General features: G+C 39.7%; 1 protein-coding gene across 3 annotated transcripts in view; it reads left to right on the forward strand.

The window, feature by feature from the left end:
- The window catches only part of LOC139459789 (uncharacterized), a 28,697-nt gene extending 4,869 nt beyond the window's left edge, over window positions 1–23,828 (forward strand). The window contains exons 2-7 of one of the 3 annotated variants that reach the window (XM_071241457.1): window positions 10,771–11,898; window positions 14,723–14,833; window positions 16,454–17,608; window positions 18,017–18,127; window positions 21,433–23,038; window positions 23,391–23,828. In XM_071241457.1, coding sequence (XP_071097558.1) covers window positions 10,771–11,898; window positions 14,723–14,833; window positions 16,454–17,608; window positions 18,017–18,127; window positions 21,433–21,599 — 2,672 coding nt within the window. In that variant the 3' untranslated portion in view covers window positions 21,600–23,038; window positions 23,391–23,828. The remainder of the gene's footprint in view (window positions 1–10,770; window positions 11,899–14,722; window positions 14,834–16,453; window positions 17,609–18,016; window positions 18,128–21,432; window positions 23,039–23,390) is intronic. The other 2 variants (XM_071241458.1, XM_071241459.1) reach the window with 2 other exon arrangements.
- The last annotated feature ends 664 nt before the right edge of the window (window positions 23,829–24,492 follow it).

Raw genomic sequence — 24,492 nt, forward strand, 5'->3', positions numbered from 1 at the left:
CTGTGATGTTTTGACGGATGAAATCTATTGCGTTATAATAATCTCTGTTTGGTGATATTTAATATGTACATGTTGTAAAATATTTATGATATTTTAAATGTGTAATTGGATGTATGCAATGCAATGTGAGCATGAGTGCGGATGCATGAAGGCTGTTATAGTTATAGTTATAGTGCGATGGATGTAGGGGAATGGTAGGAGGGTTTATGTATGTTAGCACGAATACCGATACATTGTGGCGGATAAAGTTATAGTTCGATGGATGTTGGGAAATAGAGGAGTATGTATGTAAGCAATGCGCATGGATCCATGATGGCTGACAAAGACATAGAGAGATGGTTGTGGTGGTGAAAGATAAATGCGATATGTGTGTGCGTGCGTGCGTGCGTGCGTGGGTGGGGATACGATGGTTGGCTCAGATGTTGTGAGATGATTGTGTAAGTAAGTTAAGTGGTTGAAGATGTGGCAGGTATGAGTGATACATGCAGACTTAGGGTTGGAGGACTTTTTGTGTGCCTGTACTGATGTCTTTTATTTCACCTCACTTACAGTGTTTTCTTTTACTCAAGAAATGTTTTACGCATTTTAATGACTGAAAATTTAGGTCATACTGGCCGGGAATTCTACATATCTACCCACACTACGTAGCAATTTTTATGCTGTACAACACACGCGCGCACGCGCACGCACACGCACACGCACACGCACACGCACACGTACACTAACTGTTTCATGAAATGTATCCTCTGAGGTCAGTAAGAAACCTGAGATAACTGCCTGTAAATCTCACAAAGTTTCAGCTTTCGCCTCTTCCTTTGTGGAATGAGGTTTCACATTTGTAAAATGATCTCTCTTATCTGTCTGTACCATCAACTTAACTGCCCTCACCCCCTGCACTTTTCCGTCACAAGGAGGAATAAGGTTGCTGATTAGCAGATATTATTATGATATTATTGTCATTATTGTCATAGCTACTGATTTACGACTACCATTGTCTGAAATACATTTGACTCCAAAGGCTAATTATCCTGTAGCCATGACATGTATATGTCTCTATAACTCAATTGTCATTATTTATAAGACACTAATCTCCGTTGTTAATCCTCACCAACATTTCATTATATTTTGACTGTCAGTCAGCCTGGTCTACCATATCCCTTCCCTTTAACAACTGCTTTTTATAGTATGGCATTTATTACCTTAATTGATCATCCCCTGAACTGTGTCTGTTAATCACGACCATATGTCCAATGTCCAAAGCAACGTCATTGTCTCTTTGTCTGTCCATTGTTGTTCATTACTATATATGTGTTACTATTACATGGTGTTAGTCAAGCTTGGTATTCCGAGTGCTGGTGTAGGGACGACCTCGAGCAGGATGTGCTGCTCGTAGGAAACGTCCTGAGGTGAGCTGGAGCTCTGCTTACCTCATGTATGCCTGAGCTGGAAGGTCCGCTCATGGCTGTGTTTGTGTTGTCAGAGCAGGTATTGTGCAATTGATGTTTATTGTTTACATGTTGTGCATAAAGCGTTCCGGGACAGTGATGTCGATTTTGTTCTTTATTCCCCCAAGAGCTAATTCCCCGTCAACATGCTCGTTGACATTATTATTCCTTCAGATTATTACAAAAAAAACACAGAGAAAGAGGTATGGAGATTGTAGTGATTATTTTTTTGCATCGGCATTGTTAACATAATTCTAAAAGATATTATGTTGTGTTTGTTTGTTGTTTAATGCCGCACTCAGTGGCTTAAGGATATTACAATATACACATATTTAGGATCAGTTGCATTATTTTGCAAATGGCACAGAGACCTGATCCCCATGATCCCCAGTTAGGTGATCTAGCTTTGGTTGCCAGAGGTATATAGCCCAGTTTTATCTTGTACCAAATCTCTAACAGGAGAAATGCCACTAAGTCTACGCAGGGAACAGCTAAGCTTAAATTTCTGGGCCGCGTCCCAATCAAACCCTCTCATCCAAAACTTAATAAACCAAAACATCAGCCCTAAAAACCAAGCTCTAGCTCGTAAACACCCCTTACTTACCCCAATATCCCAAAGAATAACAAACTACCTAAATGAACACCAAATTAAAAATCTTAAACAAAACTGCAAACAATCAAATATCTTCACCCCTAAACTTAAAATACCCAAAATAGACACAACACTAGCTAGCCAAATAAATAAACAAACCGACCCAAACATAGCTAAAACTACCACACTAGCATACATACACAAAAATTGGCCAAATTGGTGTCACATTTACACGGACGGATCCTCAGATCCGACCTCCAAACACACGGGTTTCGGAGTCCATACCACACAACCAACTAAAACCACACAATCCTTCCGACTCCCAAATAACCAATCAATATTCACGGCCGAACTAATGGGCATGGCCTCAGCCCTCCACAATCAAGAATCCAAAAACAACCAAAAAATCCTAATACTTACTGACTCCCTAAGTGGACTACAAGCCCTCCAAAACAAAAATACCAAAAACCGACCTAAATTAATAAATCAAATACTTAAAAGCTCCAACGACCTAACAAAAGCAGGCAAACAAATAACCTTCTTGTGGATACCCGCCCACGTAGGAATATACGGTAATGAAAACGCCGATAAAGCAGCTAAACTATCCCTTAAAATCCCAGAAATAAGCTTAAACTTACCCATCTCAAAATCAGAAATTAAAAGTGTAAACAAACAAAAAATCACAAAAAAATGGCATAACCTATATCTAAACTCAAATAGCAAAATCAAAAGAGTGCTCAGCAAACCACTAACCAAACCAAAAATTCTCCATCCATCAAAAAAAATCGACAGAGTAATCACTAAACTCCAAACAGGACACACCAACCTAAATAACCACCTAAAAAAATTTAAAAAACACACTACAGGTAACTGCCCACACTGCAAACAACCAGAAACCCCAGAACACGCACTCATCCACTGCACACACTACCTAACACATCGAACCGCATTACAAACCACCCTCAATCTAAACAAGGCTCTCACTCTAGAAGCAATACTAAACCCACAAAATAAACTAGAAAACTTCAAGGCCTTAGGCGTATTCTTAATAAAAACGGAACTAATAAAACGCATCTAAAACCATAATAACCTACCAAATCAAAATCACATAAACAAACAATCATCCACCATACCCAGCTCCCTTAGTTCTCCTCCCCAACCCCATCAGCATCTATTCCAAATCTCAAAATTCCCAAATTATATATAAGCAACCCCTAAAGCCCCCTCTTGGGTTGCACAGACCACCCTCGCCCCTTTCGGAAACACATTAAATGGCCTGGCCGGGCCCGTGTGCGAAATACGCATCAGTCGGAAAGCGCACGTTAAATCTCCAAAGTAAGTAAGTAAGTAAGTAAGTAAGTATGTACCAAATCTACTGAAGAATTCTTTGTTTCTATTGTGAACTGGTTTGTTTTATACCTTAGCTGTGATACATGACTTACTGTTTTAATGTCCTTTGTCGACGTGTATTTAATCATAATTAACTTGTTTTCATCGCAATATGGCTGCAATATTGCCGATGCGATGTAAAATTCACTCACTCACTCACTCACAGAGACCTGATAAAGTGATAGAAAACAGTATAGTCGCTATTATTAAAAGTAAGCATATGTCAGATTTATCAACCAGAAATATTGCACACCAAAGGATAATCATATATCATGATTCTATTCTACGTCAACGATATTTGTGTATGCTATTGCTACATGATTGGTTATGACACGGATACGTCATGATAAAGCAATGAGAAATTGACATTTGATTATATAAGATAGCTACGCGAAAGATCGCAAAGAAAAAAGAAGAAGGAAGTGTTATTTATTTCACGATAAAACATTGTTCTATCATGACGTCATTTCTGGAGATTCGAACATGCACTCGCAACCTGAAGCCGTCTTAAATTTGACGTTATGTTTGAGAGGGAAGTGTCTAGTCAGTTATTCCCAATAGAATAAGCTGGGGAAGGTAGATTAAATCAAAGCCCTAACAATCGCATCCGGAAGTGAGAGCGATATGACAATCGGTATAGGGAGAAAAAGAACAGATAATCGACGAGAAGATTGTAAGAATATGCGGGAAAGACCAAATTCAAACCCTACTTTTCATAAAATGGATTCATCTGGTATTGTCGTGGTCGGATTCTATGCAGGGAGTCATTATTATTTAAGTACGGGTAAATATTTTTGAGGCGTGTACGTTTTACTAATTTAACACCCTTAAAGAGGCTGTACGTAATGTTGATATCTCCTATAAGAAAAAAAACGAGTCGTGGTCGTTGTTTATCGTACAATAAAGAACTCCCACTCGCCGTTTGTTTCTTAATTACATGACCTATACACTGACATTATCTCTCATCTTTATCAGTTAACAAAAGCCATTATCATAAGAAACCCTTGCCAAAAGTAGAGCACACTGCACGATTCCGACAACACCAGGAGCATGTTTCATTATTCACGATAAAATATGATGACACTGGGTGCTCACAAAAAGGCGAGCTCATCCCAATCCACTGCTGGCACCCGCCACAAACACATGCAAAGGCAAGTCAATTGTTCATCCGAAAGGGCACGGGAACACACGGTACAAGTCAAAAAAGAGAATTGCATCAGACATCATTCTTGGTCATTGATACGTCAAACCTGGAAATGTCGTCTACACGCCAAACACAAAGCCCAAGCCAGGACCCGAATCCTTTAAACCTGACCAAACAATCCCTGAGCAAGACGCTTGCCGAAATCCAAAGTTCTGATAATTACATATATTTTCCCCAAACCTTGTGTAATCTATACTAGTTCTGAAATAAATTGTATTTACCTGTATGAATCGCCTTATGTCATTTTGTGTCGATCAACAGAATATGCACACTTTCTGAAAGTAATGAGTGATAAATCACACAACAAACCTATCCTCTCGATATACATGTTGCTCTTACTTAAAAAAACCATATTTGGTTAACAAGATACGTGTATTAAGGTGCAATGCTTTCCTGCTGTGCTATCATTCTAATTTGAAATAACGACATAGTTACCACTCATCTTTCAATATTTTTCAAGGTTGGGTTAATCACAAACATTTTTGAATATATACAGCTATACTTACTTATCTTTAATTTGATGATTTGATCATTTCTAAATAAACGAACCTGCTAAATTCAGAGCTGACCCATCCCATGCATGTATGAAAGGACCTTTTTACATTTCAGCACATTTTGAAGTACAATGAATCATAATTAGGCTCAGGACATTGTGTAAAAGATGACAATCACGAGAAAACGTTACATGAAGAATTTGTTTCAACTAGCTTTACACAGTCATTATACTTAAAAGCATCAGGTTTGTCTGTCATACAGACCCTGACCAAAATATGTCCAATAGAGCCCAATATTTGGCAAAATGAAGAAAGTCTCTTGACTCCTTTTTATTATGTTTTACAACTATTATTTAACAACTGTTTTTTTCCTGTTATGTATATATTCATTTCAGAGATTAGAGATTATTCTGGCATCAAGTCTGTGCATTCACTGCATCAGTGTTGACATTTAAATGATATTGTCAATTGATATATACTCTTCAAAAAATGAAACTAGACATATATGTAAAACCACATTTTACCAAATATCTAAAATAATTACATTAAATAAGAACCAAATAAGTCAAACAGAAAGATGACGTGTCTATAATTCGCGAAAACACATGCAAAGCACATAAACGTAGCGTTTGGGGATCAATTTTACAGCTTCATCCAAACGCAACCGCCTGTAAAAAACGTGCAGCACAGGATCCTGCATTTAGGCATGCAGGCCCCCCCGCTGACTGGGTATAAAAATCCACATCAACGGCTTTTCATACAATCCTTATAACGGCAGTAGAGGCGGTGACAGAATGCCAAGACTGAATGCAGCTCAACGGAACAACGCCATTGGGAGATAACAAGCTGGAGCAACTCAGCAAGAAGTGGCCAGGCACTTTGGCGTATCCAGACAGACAATCTCCGCACTGTGGACCCGATACAACAAAGCCAACAGAGTTGACGACAGACCAAGGTCAGGAAGCAACCCAAGCACAAGTTCGATACATCCGGCTGCGACACCTCCGAGACCGCACTACCACAGCCACGTCCACAACCACACAGATCCCTGGGGTACGCAAAATATCAGATCGAACGGTACGCAACAGACTGAGGGAGGCTGGACTTTTTACACGAACACCTGTTCGACGTCATGTATTGACCCAACGTCATATGGCATGTGCAAGGTGGAGAAATGTACTGTTTACTGACGAGTCTCGTTTCCTACTCACACGTGCTGATGGGCGCGCACGTGTCTACAGACGTCGGGGGGAACGTTACGCCCCAACTGTGTGCAGCAGGTTGTCCCATTTGGCGGCGGGAGTGTCATGGTATGGGCCGGAATTCATCACGGTGGTAGGACGCCTCTCGTGCATGCGGCAGGTGCATTGACACGTGTACGTTACAGAGACTTGACCCTACAGCCTTACGTTCTTCCCCACGTCAACGTTCATGGCGGACAGTTCCAGCAGAAAAACGCTCGACCGCATATTGCACGTATTTGTCAGGAATTCTTACAGAACAACAACATCCAGACATTACCTTGGCCAGCCCGGTCACCAGATTTGTCTCCGATTGAGCATCTGTGGGACGAGTCGGATCGACGCGTTCGCAGAAGGAATCTACCGCCCCAAACACTTCCGGCGCTTCTTGATGCACTTCAGCATGAATGGCAGCACATCCAACAGCGTGTTATTGACACCTTGATTGCATCTATGGGTCGTCGGTGTCAAGCGGTGATTGGTGCACGTGGTGGGCATAACCGATACTGACATTTTCTGTACCCCTGTGACATTAACTGTATCGTGTACGTGTGTCTGTCTAGGTGACACGATTAATGTTTTGAACATTGTGTACATTGATCTTGAAACAGTGTTTCAATTATGGTTTCTGTGTCCTATTTTAAAACATTCGCATTATATTAGTTTATTAGTCAGTGTCAAGTTTCTTTTTTTGAAGACTATATATCGATAGGAACGTTGAGAAGTCTGAAATAGAGACATGCATGGGATCTTTTGGATAGTTGTATTTCACGATTAGGCTAACGCTTATAATTAGTCTCTGAAAATATATTATTTTGAATAAAACGAGAAACTATATTTAAATTTAAAAGCAGCCCCAGTGGGATTGAAATGTCAGCCTGAAACTGTTGAACACATAGGCTTGTTTCATTTGGGGCTATAGCAATGCAGTAGGGCCTGGGCGGAAGGGAAATAATATGGTTCATGGACTGTGAAACAAACTACATGTACTTCACGGCCTGTATCGCCGTCGTGATCTTTAGAGCTAAGAAATTTGAGCCATCTCAGACAGCGCGACTCGACACCTGTTTGCACCCATCAGATACCAGTCACTACTTCTCTCTCCAAACGAAAAAAAATATATAAAACATGTCGGTAGCGTATATTTTTATCCTTCTTTCACCTGATATATACTGTATACAACATGCATATCAGAGAGCGCGACTCGACACCTGTTTGCACCCATCAGATACCAGTCACTACTTCTCTCTCCAAACGAAAAAAATACGAAACATGTCGGTAGCGTATATTTTTATCCTTCTAATTTACCAGTTAGATACATGTTTTATCTTTAAAGTAATTATATGTATCTCATGTTCAAAAATGTATTATTGGTATCTGTGATGCTGACAAGTACCGTTTTCGTCGCCAATGTGCAGCTTTTGTGGAGTTATTATGATTATCAAAAACCTGTATTAAAATATGGACTTGTAAAAGAGCTCATTATTGAACCATATGCAGTCTAAGCCATTTAATTGACGTGTATGGATATATTATCCATCTACTTATTCACACTTATTCTGGACATATACATAATTTCATTGTATCTTATTATTTAAAAAATTACCTTTGAATATCCGGGTTAGGATAGGCCTTCAACAACACATGCTTGTACAAAGGCGACTAACATAATCGGGCGGTCAGGCTCGCTGACTTGGTTGATGCATGTCATCGTATCCCAATTGCGCAGATCGATGCTTTTGATGTTAATAACTGGAATGTATAGTCCAGACTTGATTATTTACAAACCACCGTCATATATATAGCTGGTATATTATTGCGTGCGGCGTTTAACGACAATCAAACAGAAACTATTATTTAACACCTTCCAACAATGAGAAATTACACTTGTGTTTTCTATATATTAAGTTTTATTTATAAAATAATTGGATTAATAATTTAATCATTGCGTTGCTTTCTTGTCTGTCGTGCAATGCACATGTTCAAACCCCTAAACTTTGAATCTTTGATTTTTCACAAATGGTTACGTCTGTGAGTTGCCTCGATCTCTGGTTACCTACTCACATGAACAGATGAAAACGATTTGGTTTTACTATCTTTTCATATTTCAGCGTATTTAATTCATAATAAGAAATCAACAATTTACTTTTCACAGTATGGATCATATTCGTTTATATCACTATCTGATGTTTTATTTCAGAAATTATAATGAATTAAAAAATGTAGAAAGATACACAATTTGCCATTATTTGAAATGCAATATTTCTCAACTTTTAAACTATACATAGTATAATTTAATGAATAGAATGCCTGTAACGGGCAGTGTTTAAGAAAGAAATATCAGTCGATTAGTCCCATTTTTCAGATATGCGCTTCAGTAGTATTATTGTATATCTCCAGATAAAAGATTACATTCTAGTTCTCATTATTTGTGGATAATTCAAAAAGCAACATAGAAAATATATATTCTACCATGACGAAAGAATACAGAGTATACAATAACTCGCAATTGTTCGAAAAGAGATTTCAAATCACAATAACATGCCTGATATAAACAGACTAGTGTGAGGTGGTAATGCTTTTATTACTACATCGTGCCCTTGTTCGTGAGCCCTTATTCTATTCAGCAAACAGCCCAAACCCGAAACTCCACAACATATCCGATTACACTGACCCAGCGGGATTCTCCCTACACGTCAGTTCTCCATGCGATACAGATGCCCTTGTATGTCTCCCAGACCATAGAGAATAAATTTAAAAGGAATCCAGCTCAAGTCTAGACCGATTTGGCAAGCCTAGATTGCCTCACTTCCCTCACTATCCCTGAAAGCATTGTTCTGGACTCCCTTATATTATATTTTGCAGATACATAATTTTAACTACGAAGATTTTACTGACACCGGTACTGTAAGAATGTGGGAATGTCGTCCATTGTTCGATGTCAATACATCGATGACAAGTGAGGATATCATATAGTTATCGTTGATGCCGTGCTACACTATAATAAAAATTATTATCAAGTTGACTAGTATGTAAATTACTACAGCAAACATGTACAGGATCATGCATGCACTTCGTAATATCAAATACTAAGATTTTATTGTGTGATGAATGAAACTGGATCAGTGGTAACATGTGAAATTAATATTCCATCAATTTCTTTCCTGGTTGGTCTATCCATGTCTACAAAATAAAAAAAATAAAAAATAAAAAGGAGCACAGAACAATTCTTAATTTCAGGCAAGAGCTGTGCAAATCAAGATTTTCCAAATCATTAAAGACTTGGGTTGGTCTCCTTTTTACTTTATTCTCTTGGGTCACAACGTCATGTGTATATAATGTAGAGTAGTGTTGAAATTTATACGCGACTTTACGACATTGATATCAGCTGTTTTCATGTTTAATAAGAATTTTATGTGATGTGATACTTCGGACTATCTCCTGGTCACGTCAAACCTTATCACGGTACTTGAAGGATGGTACTTGTTGTTTCGCTGCCTGGAGCTCGGCATTATGGGGATAAAACAGAGAATTGTCGGCTCGGAGTTAGTACATTCCATATAAAATAAAGTAAAATTAAAATCACTTGACATATTTGATTTTGTTTCAGTTATGACATGCTCGTTTTGAAATACTATCCCGGAATCGAGTCTCTGAGGTGATACTGACTCATGGCAATATATGTTTGAATATCCTTCTAAAGCTTTATACTGACATTACATATAGCGACCAACTGTATGGCTGTAAAATCGCTCTCTGAATCGCTAACTACGATAATAACAGTAGGACGTATTCATATCCACAGCAGCACACATGATCATACTTATGTTTTCATATTAACTGTTTCATAGACTTCCATTCGGTAGATGTGGCCACATATTTATACTGACAGGCATATAACGACCAACTGTATCGCGGTAAAACACATAGTCAATCCAAACGAGTGACAATTACATTCAGCGTGGGAATGTTCAGAATGCCCTACGGTTACACCGTCACTGTGACTTACTGAGGTAGTGATGAACAAAATGCTGCGATTGACTATGAACGTGCGAGTAGGGTGTTTTTCACGATGCTATTAGCAGTTGTTTGTCAGATCGTATATTTACAGGCCGCCTTGATTTTGGTAAGTTTGTAAAATAATGTTTAATTCGCTTGTGCTCACGTTATATCTATTTTCATCGATGTTGTTATTTGGAACTAGATCGATGCCATTTCTGTTATATATTAAAAAGACACTCATCATGAGTGTCTTTTTAATATATAAAAGAAATCATGATAGAGTGACTATTGTCCTTTTGCGATCGATTTAATGACTTTGGACAGCAGTCACATTAACACATATTTGGTACAGTTGTTATCCATTTTAAAACACAACTAACAAACTGTGTATACTTTTTTCCAGGCGTGAGCTACCTACTGGCTACTCATGCAGTTGAAGTGGCAGCTGGGGAAACAGGGGGATATGTTCTGATTGAATTTCCACAGTTGGGATATAACATCACAAGGACTGTAACGCCATACAGCTACACTCAAGCTTCCATGGATTCGTCAATGAGGGTGACGATGGGTGTGGAAAACAAGGCTTTTGTAATCCATGTCTTTGGTGAGGACATGAGTGTTTTCGGATTTTATGTATATGGCGTCTTTTCATCGCTCCCGATCTCTGCCCTAGGGTCCAGGTATGTAGTATCCACCTGCCTGGAAAGCCAGACACAGGTGGTGTTAGTGATAGCTAACCACAACCACAAGACAGACGTGGACATCACGCTGATGCTGGAGGGGAACGTCACCTATGACTACATGACCTACAACGACGGAGACACGATTCACGTGACTCTAGATGAGTATCAGACCTTCACGATGAAGAGTAAATATGACCTGACTGGAACAGTAATCAACGCAACAAACACTGTAGCTGTGTTAAGTGGGGAAATGGAAAAAGGTTTCTTGGCCATGACACAACTATTACCTGTACGACATCATAGGACGGAGTATGTTATGTATACAGGTGACTACTACTATTATAGGAACTCGAGATACAAGCTACAAGTCATTAGTGACCAGAGCGGTACTGAAATTATGTTGAACAATGGATCCACATTCTCTCTGGGTGTCGACCGTGTATATCGCCAATACCTCGCCTATAATGAGAGTCTATATTTTAATGCTACAAGGCCTGTCATGGCAACCCTGTGTAGAAACAACCGAAAGTTATATCTTCAGCGGTTTGCTGTTGTAGTTCCAGTTACGTATTTCGTGAACAATGCATTCATTCCTAATACATACTGTATAAACATCCTGACTAAACGACACGTAACGGATATTGAAGTGTTTACTGGTGATATGGCCCCTGCTACACTGGACTGGGTGGACATCCCCGGCAGTGAATACAAAGCGGGAAGAAACTGTTCACATGGCAGATACTTCGTCCGATCTGCCAGCAGATTCGCTGCATATGGGTTTTACGGGGACATGTGTAATGGAGGCTACCGTTTCCCTACTGATCCATTAAATACAGGTGCTGATGCAGGTAAGTTGGACGACACCCTGAATTTGGGAAAGAATTTAATTTCTGTATACATATACCGTGTTTACAGTGTAGAACTGTGTTATTTGTACATATATCCCTGCATTGACTTTGGAACTGAAAACACCTATGAACAGTATGACGCATCTCCATGTCAGAATACCTACGCCATAAGTGGAACCGCAGGTGGTGTTAAGAAACGACACTGTATCAATGTCGGTCCCAGTGTCGCAAAATAACATCCACCTACCCAGCATTACCCAGCAACCCCCACTCCCCGTCCCTCCCCTGGAGAAGTTTTACTGGAACAGGCTCGTCCCAAAAGATTAATTCGTCGGACATTCTTGTTATTGCCGCCCCCACCTGTATAAAGTTTCTCCATATTTGCTTATGCGTATATTGTCCTGTTGGTTTGATTAGTTTTATTCTCATATCTTTAACTAGTAAACTTAATGCTTAATTTATCTTGTAGAAGCCTGTTTGTTTACAAAAAATATTTGAAATATATATTTGCGATGTTTTGTTTAAACGAATGTGCTTATGTTCCGGATATATAAGTCTGTACTATTCTTTATTCTACAAAAAGATATATTTTTGGTTATGATTACATGTTCAGTTTGATATGCATTAACGAAATAATCTACAATCACAAAAAGGATCTGAGACATGCACGTCTCCATTATAATATTTGTGAACTGCGATTATTTGTGTGTGTGTGTTCTTGTCTCCATCTCATTTTGAATGTTCACATGTCAATAATATTAAGAGGGCATCATGAGTGAGTGTGTGTGAAGTGAGGAAAGAGAATGTGTGCGTTCAATTATCAATCACACCTACGCCAACGTTTGTCGTCCTATGTAACTGACCTCTTACCACGGATAATCATTTTACATCCGTCTTTTTTATCGTCAATACTTTCAGGACGGGCTACAGTACTTTCATTATTATTATTATTATTATTATTTTATTATGTATTATTACCATGAAGGTATAGTTTGGTATGTAATACTTTGATGTCCTCATCACGTATAGATGTATAATCAGAATATTAAGTAAAATGAGAAATCATTTCAGGTATATAACCTGTTTGTAAAAAATAAATACAATGAGAGATGATTTACATAATCATACAAGCACCTTACAAGCCGACAAATCAGCTAACAAACTTAATAGAGTTTTGAACTGTGGTCAGCTTATTTACATGAAGATATTAATATTATATTACATTATGCTAAACTTGAACACAAGGATGTTTTGTTTGTTTGTTGTTTAACGCCGCACTCAGCAATATTCCAGCTATGTGTGAAGGTGTGTGAAGGTGGTCTGTAAATAATGGGGTCTGGGCCAGACAATCCAATAGCATGTCCTAACCACATAGACAGACCTACAAAAATCAGTTATGTTTTCTTGCCATCTCCAGAAGTTTGGGCATTGAAGTGGACTTCATTGACACAAAACGAGTTTGTTAGCCCGAAACTAACAGTTCACCCAAGTTGACATCTCGGGTTGGTTGAGATGTAATTTCTTTAGTTATCACTCTTTCTGTCCCACTGCATTTATCGTTTCGTGCCAAAACTCAGGATTCCTTTTGGTGTGTCACAATTTTGAACCTATGGTTCCCCATTCGTTTCCCTATTCAGTGACTCAACATTTTTTAAAAATTTATTTGATTTTTGATGGTGTATTTTTTTAATTTCATTATTAGTTTTTTTCAAGGGCCTGACAACTGAAGTAACGGAAAGGGCCATAGCGAGCAACAAGACCAGTGACGTGGTAAACCAAAAGAATAAATAGCGTTGTTCGGATATTTTGTTACAAATTCATTTTACAGCCATTTGCATTCAATTCAGACACCCCCATTGCTGGTGTATCTGGAGTACATATTTTGGAATAGATTTCTGAAAGGTTTGCCAAAGATTGATGATGATGCAGTAGGTGTCAGGGTTCAATTATCCTCTAAGCTTTGGAGGTAGATAATTCAAAAGCTGTGTTTTTCTTTTCATGTACCGAGAGACTTGTCGAATTTAGTTTCTCGCTCTATCTCTTTTCCCAAACAGAAAATGAAACTCAATAGGACGTGATGCAGTGAACTATCTCGTCAACATGTCTTGCATTCTCTTTCTTTTCAACTAGACATTTACTCATGAGGCATGCCTCCACTATCAAATTCCTTTCAAGCACATCTGTTATTCTAAGTAGTTGATGCAACTCCTCCCCAGGGTAGTTTTGAACTTCAAGGTTAATACGCGGGGCATGGAGAGGACAATGGGAACGTTTGTTATGCCCTCTTACTGTACGCCTGAGTTCCCCTGTATCATAGTAACCCCAGAGCCTACTCACGTCGTGTCTGTCATTCTACATTCTGTATGACTGCAGAGAACAACATCTTATAACATACCCCTACCACTATGTGAGTCCCAGGTAGTTCTCTGTGAAATGGGGACATTTCAGGTAGATGAGTAGCTCGAAAACCACGTGACTTTTGCCAGCTGCAACTACATGTTCCACTTAAAGTATGAAGCATTCCAAAATGGAGCATTTCAAATAGAATCTGTACAAGAGCAGGAATGCACAAACGAATCTTGGTACCGAAAGAATAGTACAAAAAAAGTCACATGTAAATATATAATAAGTATGTATATTCCACATGCGTGAATCAGACATGAAATAAATTTTCCGAGCTATCGAATGTAGAGTAGTGTTGAAATTGATACGCAACTATGGGACATTGATATCAGCTGTTTTCATGTTAAGAAGAATGTTATGTGATTGGAAACCTCGGACAAGCAACTGTGAAAAGATTATCTAAGATCTTGTTTCTGTTTAGGTTCAGCAACTCCGACGACACAAACCCCGGCCTCAAATGCCGCAGGTGCAATGACACTACCCACACCTGTATCTACCAACACCCGGACTGACGGACAAGAATACCCTGAGGGTATAAGTATAGACATAGATTCTTAGAGTATGCGAGATTTCTTTAAAGCCACTTTGAGCAGTATTTCAGTTATGTCATGGCATGTCAGCTTGATGTGGGAGGAAAGCCCGAGGTGATGCAATTAAAACAATATGAGGAATAACAAATATGTATTTCAAAGTTGTAATCCTAAAATATAACATTAAAAGACTCACAATATATAAAATGGTTAATAATAACTAAATTCATCTATTATTTGTGTTTTGGTAATTTGTATATTTTGGTAAACTGTCTTTGATCACAGTTTATAGATTATCGTTTTGCTGTTTATGGTTTTGTTTATGTTGTCAACTTTCACGGTAGATGTCGGTTTGGTGTCTTATCTAGTGTGCTCTGGGGTGCGGCCCCCTCAGTGGTGTAGTGGTTAGAGTGTTTGCCCGGAGAGCAAAAGGTCGATGGTTCCATCCCCTGGTCGCATCAAACCTTATCACGGTACTTGAAGGATTGTACTTGTTATTTCCCTGCCTGGAGCTCGGCATTATGGGGATAAAACAGAGAATGGACGGCTCGGAATCAGTACATTCGATATAAAATAAAATGAAATTAAAATCACTTGACATATTGGTTTTTGTTTCCATTATGACATGCTCGTTTTGAAATACTATACCGGAATCCAGTATCTAAGGTGATGTGCTTCTACTGACTCATAGCAATATCCTTCTAAAGCTTTGCATCATATCATATGACTCAGAACTCGTGACGATCTTGAGAAACATACAAAATTCTGAAGCCAACTTTGCAACAGATATCGGTGGTATCTTAGACATATATCAGACAACAACGTCATATGTACAGAGATACATGGAAGGTCGGGATATAGGAACATGAAGTAGGGTGGTGCTCAACTTGTCTTTCCAAATGGCGACTCTCCGATTATGAGGACACCACTAATAACACTGGGACGTATTCATATCCACAGCAGCACACGTGCACGTTATTATGATTTCATATTAACTTTTTCCTACACTTCCATTCGGTAGATGTGACAACATTTTTATACCGACATATATAATATTTTCATGTAACGACCAGCTGTATCGCGGTAAAACACATAGTCAATCCAAACAAGTTACAACTACATTCAGTGTGGGAATGTTCAGAATGTCCTACAATTGCACCGTCACTGACTTACTGAGGAAGTGATGAATAAAACGCTGTGATTGACAATGAACGCGCGAGTAGGCTATTATTCATGATGCTGTGAGTAATTGTTTGTCAGAACGTATATTTACAGGCTGCCTTGATTTTGGTAACTGTGTAAAATAACGTTTAATTTGCTTGTGCTCACGTTATATCCATTTTCATTTATGTTGTTATTTGGAACTAGATAGATGAGTATCTTTTTAATATATAAAGAAATCATGATAGAGTGACTCTTGTCCCTAGGCGATCGATTTAAAGACTTTTGACAGCTGTCACATTAACACATATTTGGTTTGTAACATCACAGTCATGTATGTCAACACCAGGCACGTAATGCTTAGTCGAGTGATACGTTGAAATGATCAGTTGTCAGAAACTAGCTTGTACCGTTGTTATCCATTCTAACACCCTACTAACAAACTGTGTATACTTTTCCAGGTGTGAGCTACCTACTGGTATTTATTAAGTATGACTGGTCGGTTAGTACTCCAGTTGAAGTGGAAGCTGGGGAAACAGGGGGATCCTTTCTGGTTGATTATCCACAGCTTGGATATAACGTCTCATGGACTGTAAAGCCATACGGGTACACCATTGCTACCATAAATTCGTCATTGGGGGTGACGGTGGGTGTGGAAAACAAGGCTTTCGTAATCCATGTCTTTGGTAAGGACATGGGCGTTCACGGACACAGTGTACATGACATCTTTTCACCCCTCCCGATCTCTGCCCTAGGTTCCAGGTATGTAGTATCCACCTGCCTGGGATACAAGGACCAGGTGGTGTTAGTGATAGCTAACCACAACCACAAGACGGACGTGGACATCACGCTGATGCTGAAGGGGTACGTCACCTATGACAACATGACCTACAACGACGGAGACACGATTCACGTGACTCTAGATGAGTATCAGACCTTCACAATGAAGAGTAAATATGACCTGACTGGAACTGTAATCAACACAACAAACACTGTAGCTGTGTTCAGTGGGACAATGCAAGGAAGGTCAGTCATCGCCTCGACGCAACTATTACCTGTACGACATCATGAGACGAAGTATGTTATGTATACAGGTGACCACTCCAGTAGAAGGAACTCGACATACCAGCTGCAAGTTCTTAGTGACCAGAGCAACACTGAAATTATGTTGAACAATGGATCCACATTCTCTCTGGGTGACAACCGTGTATATCGCCAATACCTCGCCTATAATGAGAGTCTATATTTTAATGCTACAAGGCCTGTCATGGCAACCCTGTGTACATACAACCGAAATGCATATTATACTGGGTTTGCTGTTGTAGTTCCAGTTACGTATTTCGTGAACAGTGCATTCATTCCTAATACATGGTGTATCAACATACTGACTAAACAACATGTAACGGATATTGAAGTGTTTACTGGTGATATGGCCCTTGCTACACTGGACTGGGTGGACATCCCCGGCAGTGAATACAAAGCGGGAAAAAACTGTTCACATGGCAGATACATCGTCCGATCTGCCAGCAGATTCGCTGCATATGGGTTTTACGGCGAAATTTTTAATGGAGGCTACCGTTTCCCTACTGATCCAGCAACTACAGGTGCTGATGCAGGTAAGTTGGTCGCACCCTGAATTTGAAAAAGAGTTTTATTTCTGTATACACACACCGTGTTTACAGTGTAAACTGAGTTATTTGTACATTTATCCCTGCATTGAATTTGGAACTGAAAATAGCTATTAACAGTATCGCCAAATAGCATCCACCTACCCACCATGACCCAGCAACAACCCTTCCCCACCCCCACCCAACCCCAGCCCCTCCCCCGCGAGACGTTTTACTGGAACAGGCTCGTCCCAGAAGAAGATTAATACGTCGGACATTTATGTCATTCCCGCTCCCACCTGTATCTCCATATTTGCTTATGCATTGTTTCTGTTGGTTTCATTAGTTTTATTCCCATATCTTTAACTAGTAAATTTAATGTAATGCTAAGATGTCTAAGATCTAGTTTCTGTTTAGGTTCTGCAACTCCGACGACACAAACCCCGGCCTCAACTGCCGCAGGTGCAACGACACTACCCACACCTGTATCTAACAACACCCGGACTGGCGGACAAGAATACGCTGAAGGTAAAAGTACAGACATAGCTTCTCTGAGTATGCGAGGTTTGTTTAAAGCCGCTTTGGGCAGTTATATCATGACATGTCAACTTGATGTTGGAGGAAAGCCCGATGTGATGCATTTCAAACAATATAAGGAATAACAAACATGTATTTCAAAGTTGAACTCCTAAAATATAATATTAAAAGACTCATAATATTTAAAATGGTTAATAATATCTGAATATATCTATTATTTGTGTTTTAGTAATTTGTATACATTGTCTTTGATTAGTCTTTGTCATTGTCACAGTTTATGGATTATCGTTTTTCTGTTTATGGTTTTGGTTACGTTGTCAACTTTCTTCGTTGATGTCGGTTTGGTGTCTTATCTAGTGTGCTCTGGGTTGCGACCGTCTCCATTGTGTTGGGGTTTTAGCGTTTGCCCGGAGAGCAAAAGGTCGGTGGTTCCAGCCCCTGGTCGCATCAAACCTTATCACGGTACTTGAAAGAGTGTACGTGTTGTTTCCCTGCCTAGAGTTCGGCATTATGGGGATAAAACAGAGAATGGTCGGCTCGGAGTCAGTACATTCCATATAAAATTAAATTAAATTAAATCACATGACATACTTGGTTTTGTTTCCATTGTGACGTATTCATTTTGAAATACTATACCGGAATCGAGTATCTGAGGTGGTGTGCTTTTACTGACTCATAGCAATAGATTTTTGAATATCCTTCTAAAGCTTTGCATCATATCATATGACTCAGAACTCGGGACGATCTTGAGAAACATACAATATTCTTGAGCTACATTTTCCACAGATGTCGGTGGTACATTAATCTGACATCAACGTCATATGTACAGAGATACATGGAAGGTCGGGGAATAGGAACATAAAGAAGGGTGGTGCTCAACTTGTCTTTCAAAATGCATGGCAACTGACACGGCTCATAACTATGTGACATATCCATATACACAGCAGCACAATGCACATACTTATGTTTTCGTATTAACTATTTCACACACTTCTATTCGGTATATTTGGCCATATATTTATACTTACAGTCATATAACGACCAACTGTATCGCGGTAAAACACATAGTCAATCCAAACGAGTGACAACTACATTCAGCGTGGGAATGTTCAGAATACCATACAGCGACACCGTCACTGACTTACTGAGGAAGTGATGAACAAAACGCTGTGATTGACAAGGAACGCGCGAGTAGGGTGTTATTCACGATGCTGTTAGTAGTTGTTTGTCAGATCGTATATTTACAGGCTGCCTTGGTTTTGGTAAGTTTGTAAAATAACGTTTAATATGCTTGTGCTCAAGTCATATCTATTGTCATCGATGTTGTTATTTAGATCTAGATCGATGAGTGTCTTTTTAATATATACTAGCCACATAAAGAAACTGTGCACAGAGAAAATATATTCTGGATTGAAATACAACACAGCAAGAACAAAATGATGCAGACGCTGTAGCAGCTGAATGATCGGACCATAAGAAAATGTCAACGGGACCTGAACAACATCTGTTACGATGACGTCAGAAGATCAAAATGGAGTAGGGGGTCATACAACAAAGTCACAAAGTCAATAACGGGTATGACCACCCTGTGCGTGAATCACAGCAGTGCATCGGCGACGCATGGAGTCCACCAAATGGGCATGGAAGGCCTGGGGAATTGCCTGCCATATCCTCCTCAAATCCTGTGCCAAGTCACGGACGTTATCTGGAGGATGTGGAAGACGACGCAGACGGCGCTCCATTTCATCCCACACATGCTCTATTGGGGGAGAGATCTGGAGAATTTGCGGGCCATGGCAGTAACATGCAATTGTTATGGTGAAGGAAATCCATTGCGACCCTAGCCGTGTGAGGACGAGCGTTGTCCTCTTGAAATGTCAATCCCGGGCCATGACGTTGCAGGAAAGGAATGACCACAGGCCTCAGAATCTGATCTCTGTAGCCAACACCGGTGAGATTGCCCTGAACAACCACCAAAGGGGTTCGGTGCCGTGCTGTCATCCCACCCCAAATCATCACAGAGCCACCTCCAAACGATTCTTCTCCACAATACAGTTGCGTGCATAACGTTCTCCCAAACGCCGGTAGACACGTTGGCGCCCGTCAATGTGGGAAATGTTGAACCTCGATTTCACAACATTTCTCCACCATATTCGAGGTTGGCGAACATAATTTCGACACCATCTTAGACGGTTGACTCGATGACGGTGTGTCAGGACGGGACGTATGGCAGGGCGTCGTGGTCGAATCCCGTACTGACGTAAACGATTCCTGACAGTGTTGGGATGGATACGGCGCAGTCCAGGAATTGTCTGGGACGTCGTTACTGCCGTTTGGAACCTGTGTCGGAGATGTGTAACTCGAATCCATCTGTCCTGTCTTGGTGTCGTTACTCGGGGACGTCCTGAACGTGGGTGGTCGGCAACGTCATTTGTGTTCTGATAACGCCTCACCAATGCCGATATCGTGTTACGATGGCATTGGAAATGTGTTGCCACGTGTTGTTGCCTCATTCCCGCGCGGATCATTCCAATGGCTTCATGACGCTGTGCAGCTGTCAATCTTGGCATGATTTGCTTGTGATATGCTTGTGTCTGCGCCTGAGAAGTTTTGAATTTTTGAATGACCACAAAACATGATTTCCAAAGTGACAGCGAATTTTGAGTTGCACATACTGTGTACAGCTGCACGGGATGCACGTGCAGTAACACATTGCACGTCCATAGGCCCCCATCAATGACGTCATATCGCATGGCACGTGCATGAGCGTTTGAATGTCTCAAATAATTGCTGTGTTCAAACCTATATTTCATATATGGACGGTGTGCCCTTATATCTCTATTTTCTCCGTTCACAGTTTCTTTATGTGGCTAGTATATAAAAGGAATCATGATAGAGTGACTAATGGCCTTAGGCGAATGATTTAATGACTTTGGATAGCAGTCACATTAACACATATTTGGTTTGTAACATCACAGTCATGTGTATCAACACAATGCTTAGTGGAGTGAAAATTATCAATTGTCAGAAGCTAGATTGTACCGTAGTTATCCATTCTGAAACGCTACTAACAAACTGTGTATACTTTTTCCGGGTGTGAGCTACCTACTGGAAACTGGCCAGATAGTAATGCAGTTGCAGTGGCAGCTGGGGAAACATTGAGTAGTGTTGAAAATAATACGCGACTACAAGACTTCAATTTCAGCTGGTTTCATGTGAAGAAGAATTTTGAAAAGAATGTATAACCTCGGACTAGCAACTCTGAAAAGGGTATCTAAGTACTAGTTTCTGTTTAGGTTCAGCAACACCGACGACACAAACCCCGGCCTCAACAACCGCAGGTGCAACGACACTACCCACACCTGTATCTACCAACACCCGGACTGACGGACAAGAATACGCTGAGGGTATAAATATATACATAGCTTCTTTAAATTGCGAGATTTGTTTAAAGCCGCTGTGAGCAGTATTTCAGTTATATCATGGCATGTCAGCGTCACAGTCATTGTGAGTGTGCTTGACACATAGAATGTCTTCATTTTGAATGTTCACATGTTAATAACATTGAGAGGGCATCATGAGTCATTGTTTGTGAAGTAATGAGCGAATGTTTGCATTCAATTTATTTATCAATTGTCAACTTCCGTTTGCTGTATACACTAACTCCAACGCTTGTCGTCCTTACTCTCTCTGCTTTATTTATCATTTGTACTCTCACTTGTCTTACCATTCATAAATGTTGACTATGCACGTTTAAGAAATATTTCCATCGTATATCATGTTTGCCTTACAAATGTGTGTTTTATGTTCCTATAGAATATTAACAAGTGAATAGTTAAATCAAGTAAAATCAGTCAAATTGATAATATTGACTTTTAAATATTATTACTATTCAACTTTATTTTGTTCTCTCCACAACCATCTTGTCCTTTAGAATGTACAGGTGTTGCTGCAAAGGTAATATGATTTAGTACACTTATAGTACTACCTTTATAAGCATAGTTTGTTGGTATCATTCCGACCGTTTACATTATTATAATAATCTGACTCGTATATTCAATATTCTGTCTACAATCAGATATCAAATCACATATAATAATGTGAAAATTATTGTACAGTGGAACCCTTAAATACCAGACGATGAAATATTCGTGTTAACGAATCTTTGGTTGGGAGTTATGTCGGGTCCTTTCATATGCCTAACATTTACTCAGGTGTGTACAAATAGGACAGCGTATCAGAATGCGTCCAGAAGGTCCGGACTGACGGGGGTCCGCACTGATGGGTGCCCGGTCTGATAGGGTTAGGTCTGTTGGGGACATGTCTCAAGTGACATGGCAATAAATTGCTTGTTTAGACATTATGGGTCATGTTCAGCAGTTACTTCACATGCACTGTAGAACCACAAGGATTCAACTGTTCAATATATAGATTATGTTATCTGTTGATCAAAGTCCCCTTCTCTCGCAGTACTTGCTATATGTTTAATATTTTGTATATATTTTAGTTTTTCCAAGACACATGGACTTGAAAGTCGAAATTTGTGAAATTTGTCTTAACCTCTGAGCGCTGTGATGTAAATGTGGAGTGGACTCCGTATCTCAAGGAATGTGATTGTTTCCCCTTTCTTGCTGATTGTTTGTTGTTTTGATCAAAGCCTACAATAATGGTGTATTCTATGTTAAGTTTGTTTATTTGTTTGATTGTTTGTTGTTTAACGTCGCACGGGAATCTGGACCAGACAATCCAGTGATTGACACCATGAGCATCCATCCACGCAATTGGGTTACAGTAACATGTATCAGCCAGCCAGCGAGCCTGACCACCTGATACCGTTAGTCACCTCTTACGACAAGCATGATCTGCTGAAGACCCATTTACTATCCCGGATCTACACTTGGGGTATGTTTGATTCCTGAGTGTACAGATGTATTAACTGCTGTCGTCAAATGGAATTAATTAACTACAGTTATAACGAAGTGAGCTGATATATATAATCGGGTAAGAGGGACACGGGTGGCCCTGTCGTCTAAGCCGATGGAACTCGATATGTCAGATGTGTGCCACTGTGTGCCAGAAACCGATAATCATGGGTTTGAATCCAGATTCGCATTCATTGTGTTGCTGTTTGTCACAACCAAATCCGTGCTTGTGGCAAAGGCCACGTGCATTGTAGAACGATGTGTGTTAAAACATTCACTTATCTGTTTATCAATATACCCTTTTCTAGTTGTAATTTGTAATTACATTTTAGATTCTCCATGACACATGAGCTTGAAGATCAAAATTTGTGAAATGGCCTAAACCTCTGGACACTGATGTACTCTTGATGTGGACTTGACGCGGATTGTGACCGTTTCCCCATTCATGTTGACTGTTTGTTGTTTCACTCAAAGTGTATAACAATGAAGCATGTCTTTGTGTATGGCTGTTTCTGTTTGTTTGTTGTTGAACTGCCCTCAGACAGTCCAGTGATTGACATCATGAACATTGATCTACGCAATTTGGTACGATGACATGCATCAACTAAGTCAGGCAGACTGACACACGACCCAGTCAGTCCCCTCTTACGACAAGTATGGGTTTCCGCAGACCTATTCTAACCCAGATCTTCACGGGAGTATGTGTGTTTCCAGAGGCTACACATGTATTAGTTGCCGTCGTCAAATGGAATAATTCAACTTCGGTTATAAAGAACACGACAAAACAAAGTGTTTGTTTATTTGTAGTTTAACGCCACACTCCACATTAGTATAACCATCACGAGCACCGATCCATGCAACTGAAATACGGACATGCATCAATCGAGTCAGCGAGCCTGACCGCCCCATCCCCTTAGTCGCCTCTCTTGCCTGGGATCTATTTTCTTACCCTGGAGCCACACTGATTTAATTCAGTTTCTTATTTTCAAGTTGAGAAGAAACCATATGTCTAATGCAAGGCACCTACAACCTGGCCTCAGTTCTATGACAAAGATATCTGACCAACGTAGGACAACATTTCATAAGAATTAAGAAATAAAATAATTCCAAAGCATGACAGTTGCAGTGAATTTTAATAATGAGTGACAACAATGTTATACACATATTACTATTGATTAAACTACTTCAACGTTATTGTCAGTGCAAACACTTTCTTAAGTGACCTGAAGTTTGCTTACCTGATAGTTTGAGCTTGTTCAAAAACCCTAGTCTCAGAAAAATACATTTCATTTCTCTCTATTGCTTATGACATTGGAAGTGATGCAGTGCTTAGAAAATAAATTCATAACAAAATTGTTTTTGATACCTTGAGGGAAAATTGGCAGATATGTTTCAATCTCAATACAATTATTTATTTGTATATATTTACTGTAT

Source organism: Haliotis cracherodii, unplaced genomic scaffold, assembly GCF_022045235.1.
Source record: "Haliotis cracherodii isolate W230 unplaced genomic scaffold, xgHalCrac1.p SCAF_13, whole genome shotgun sequence".
NCBI classification, from domain to species: Eukaryota; Metazoa; Mollusca; class Gastropoda; order Lepetellida; family Haliotidae; genus Haliotis; species Haliotis cracherodii.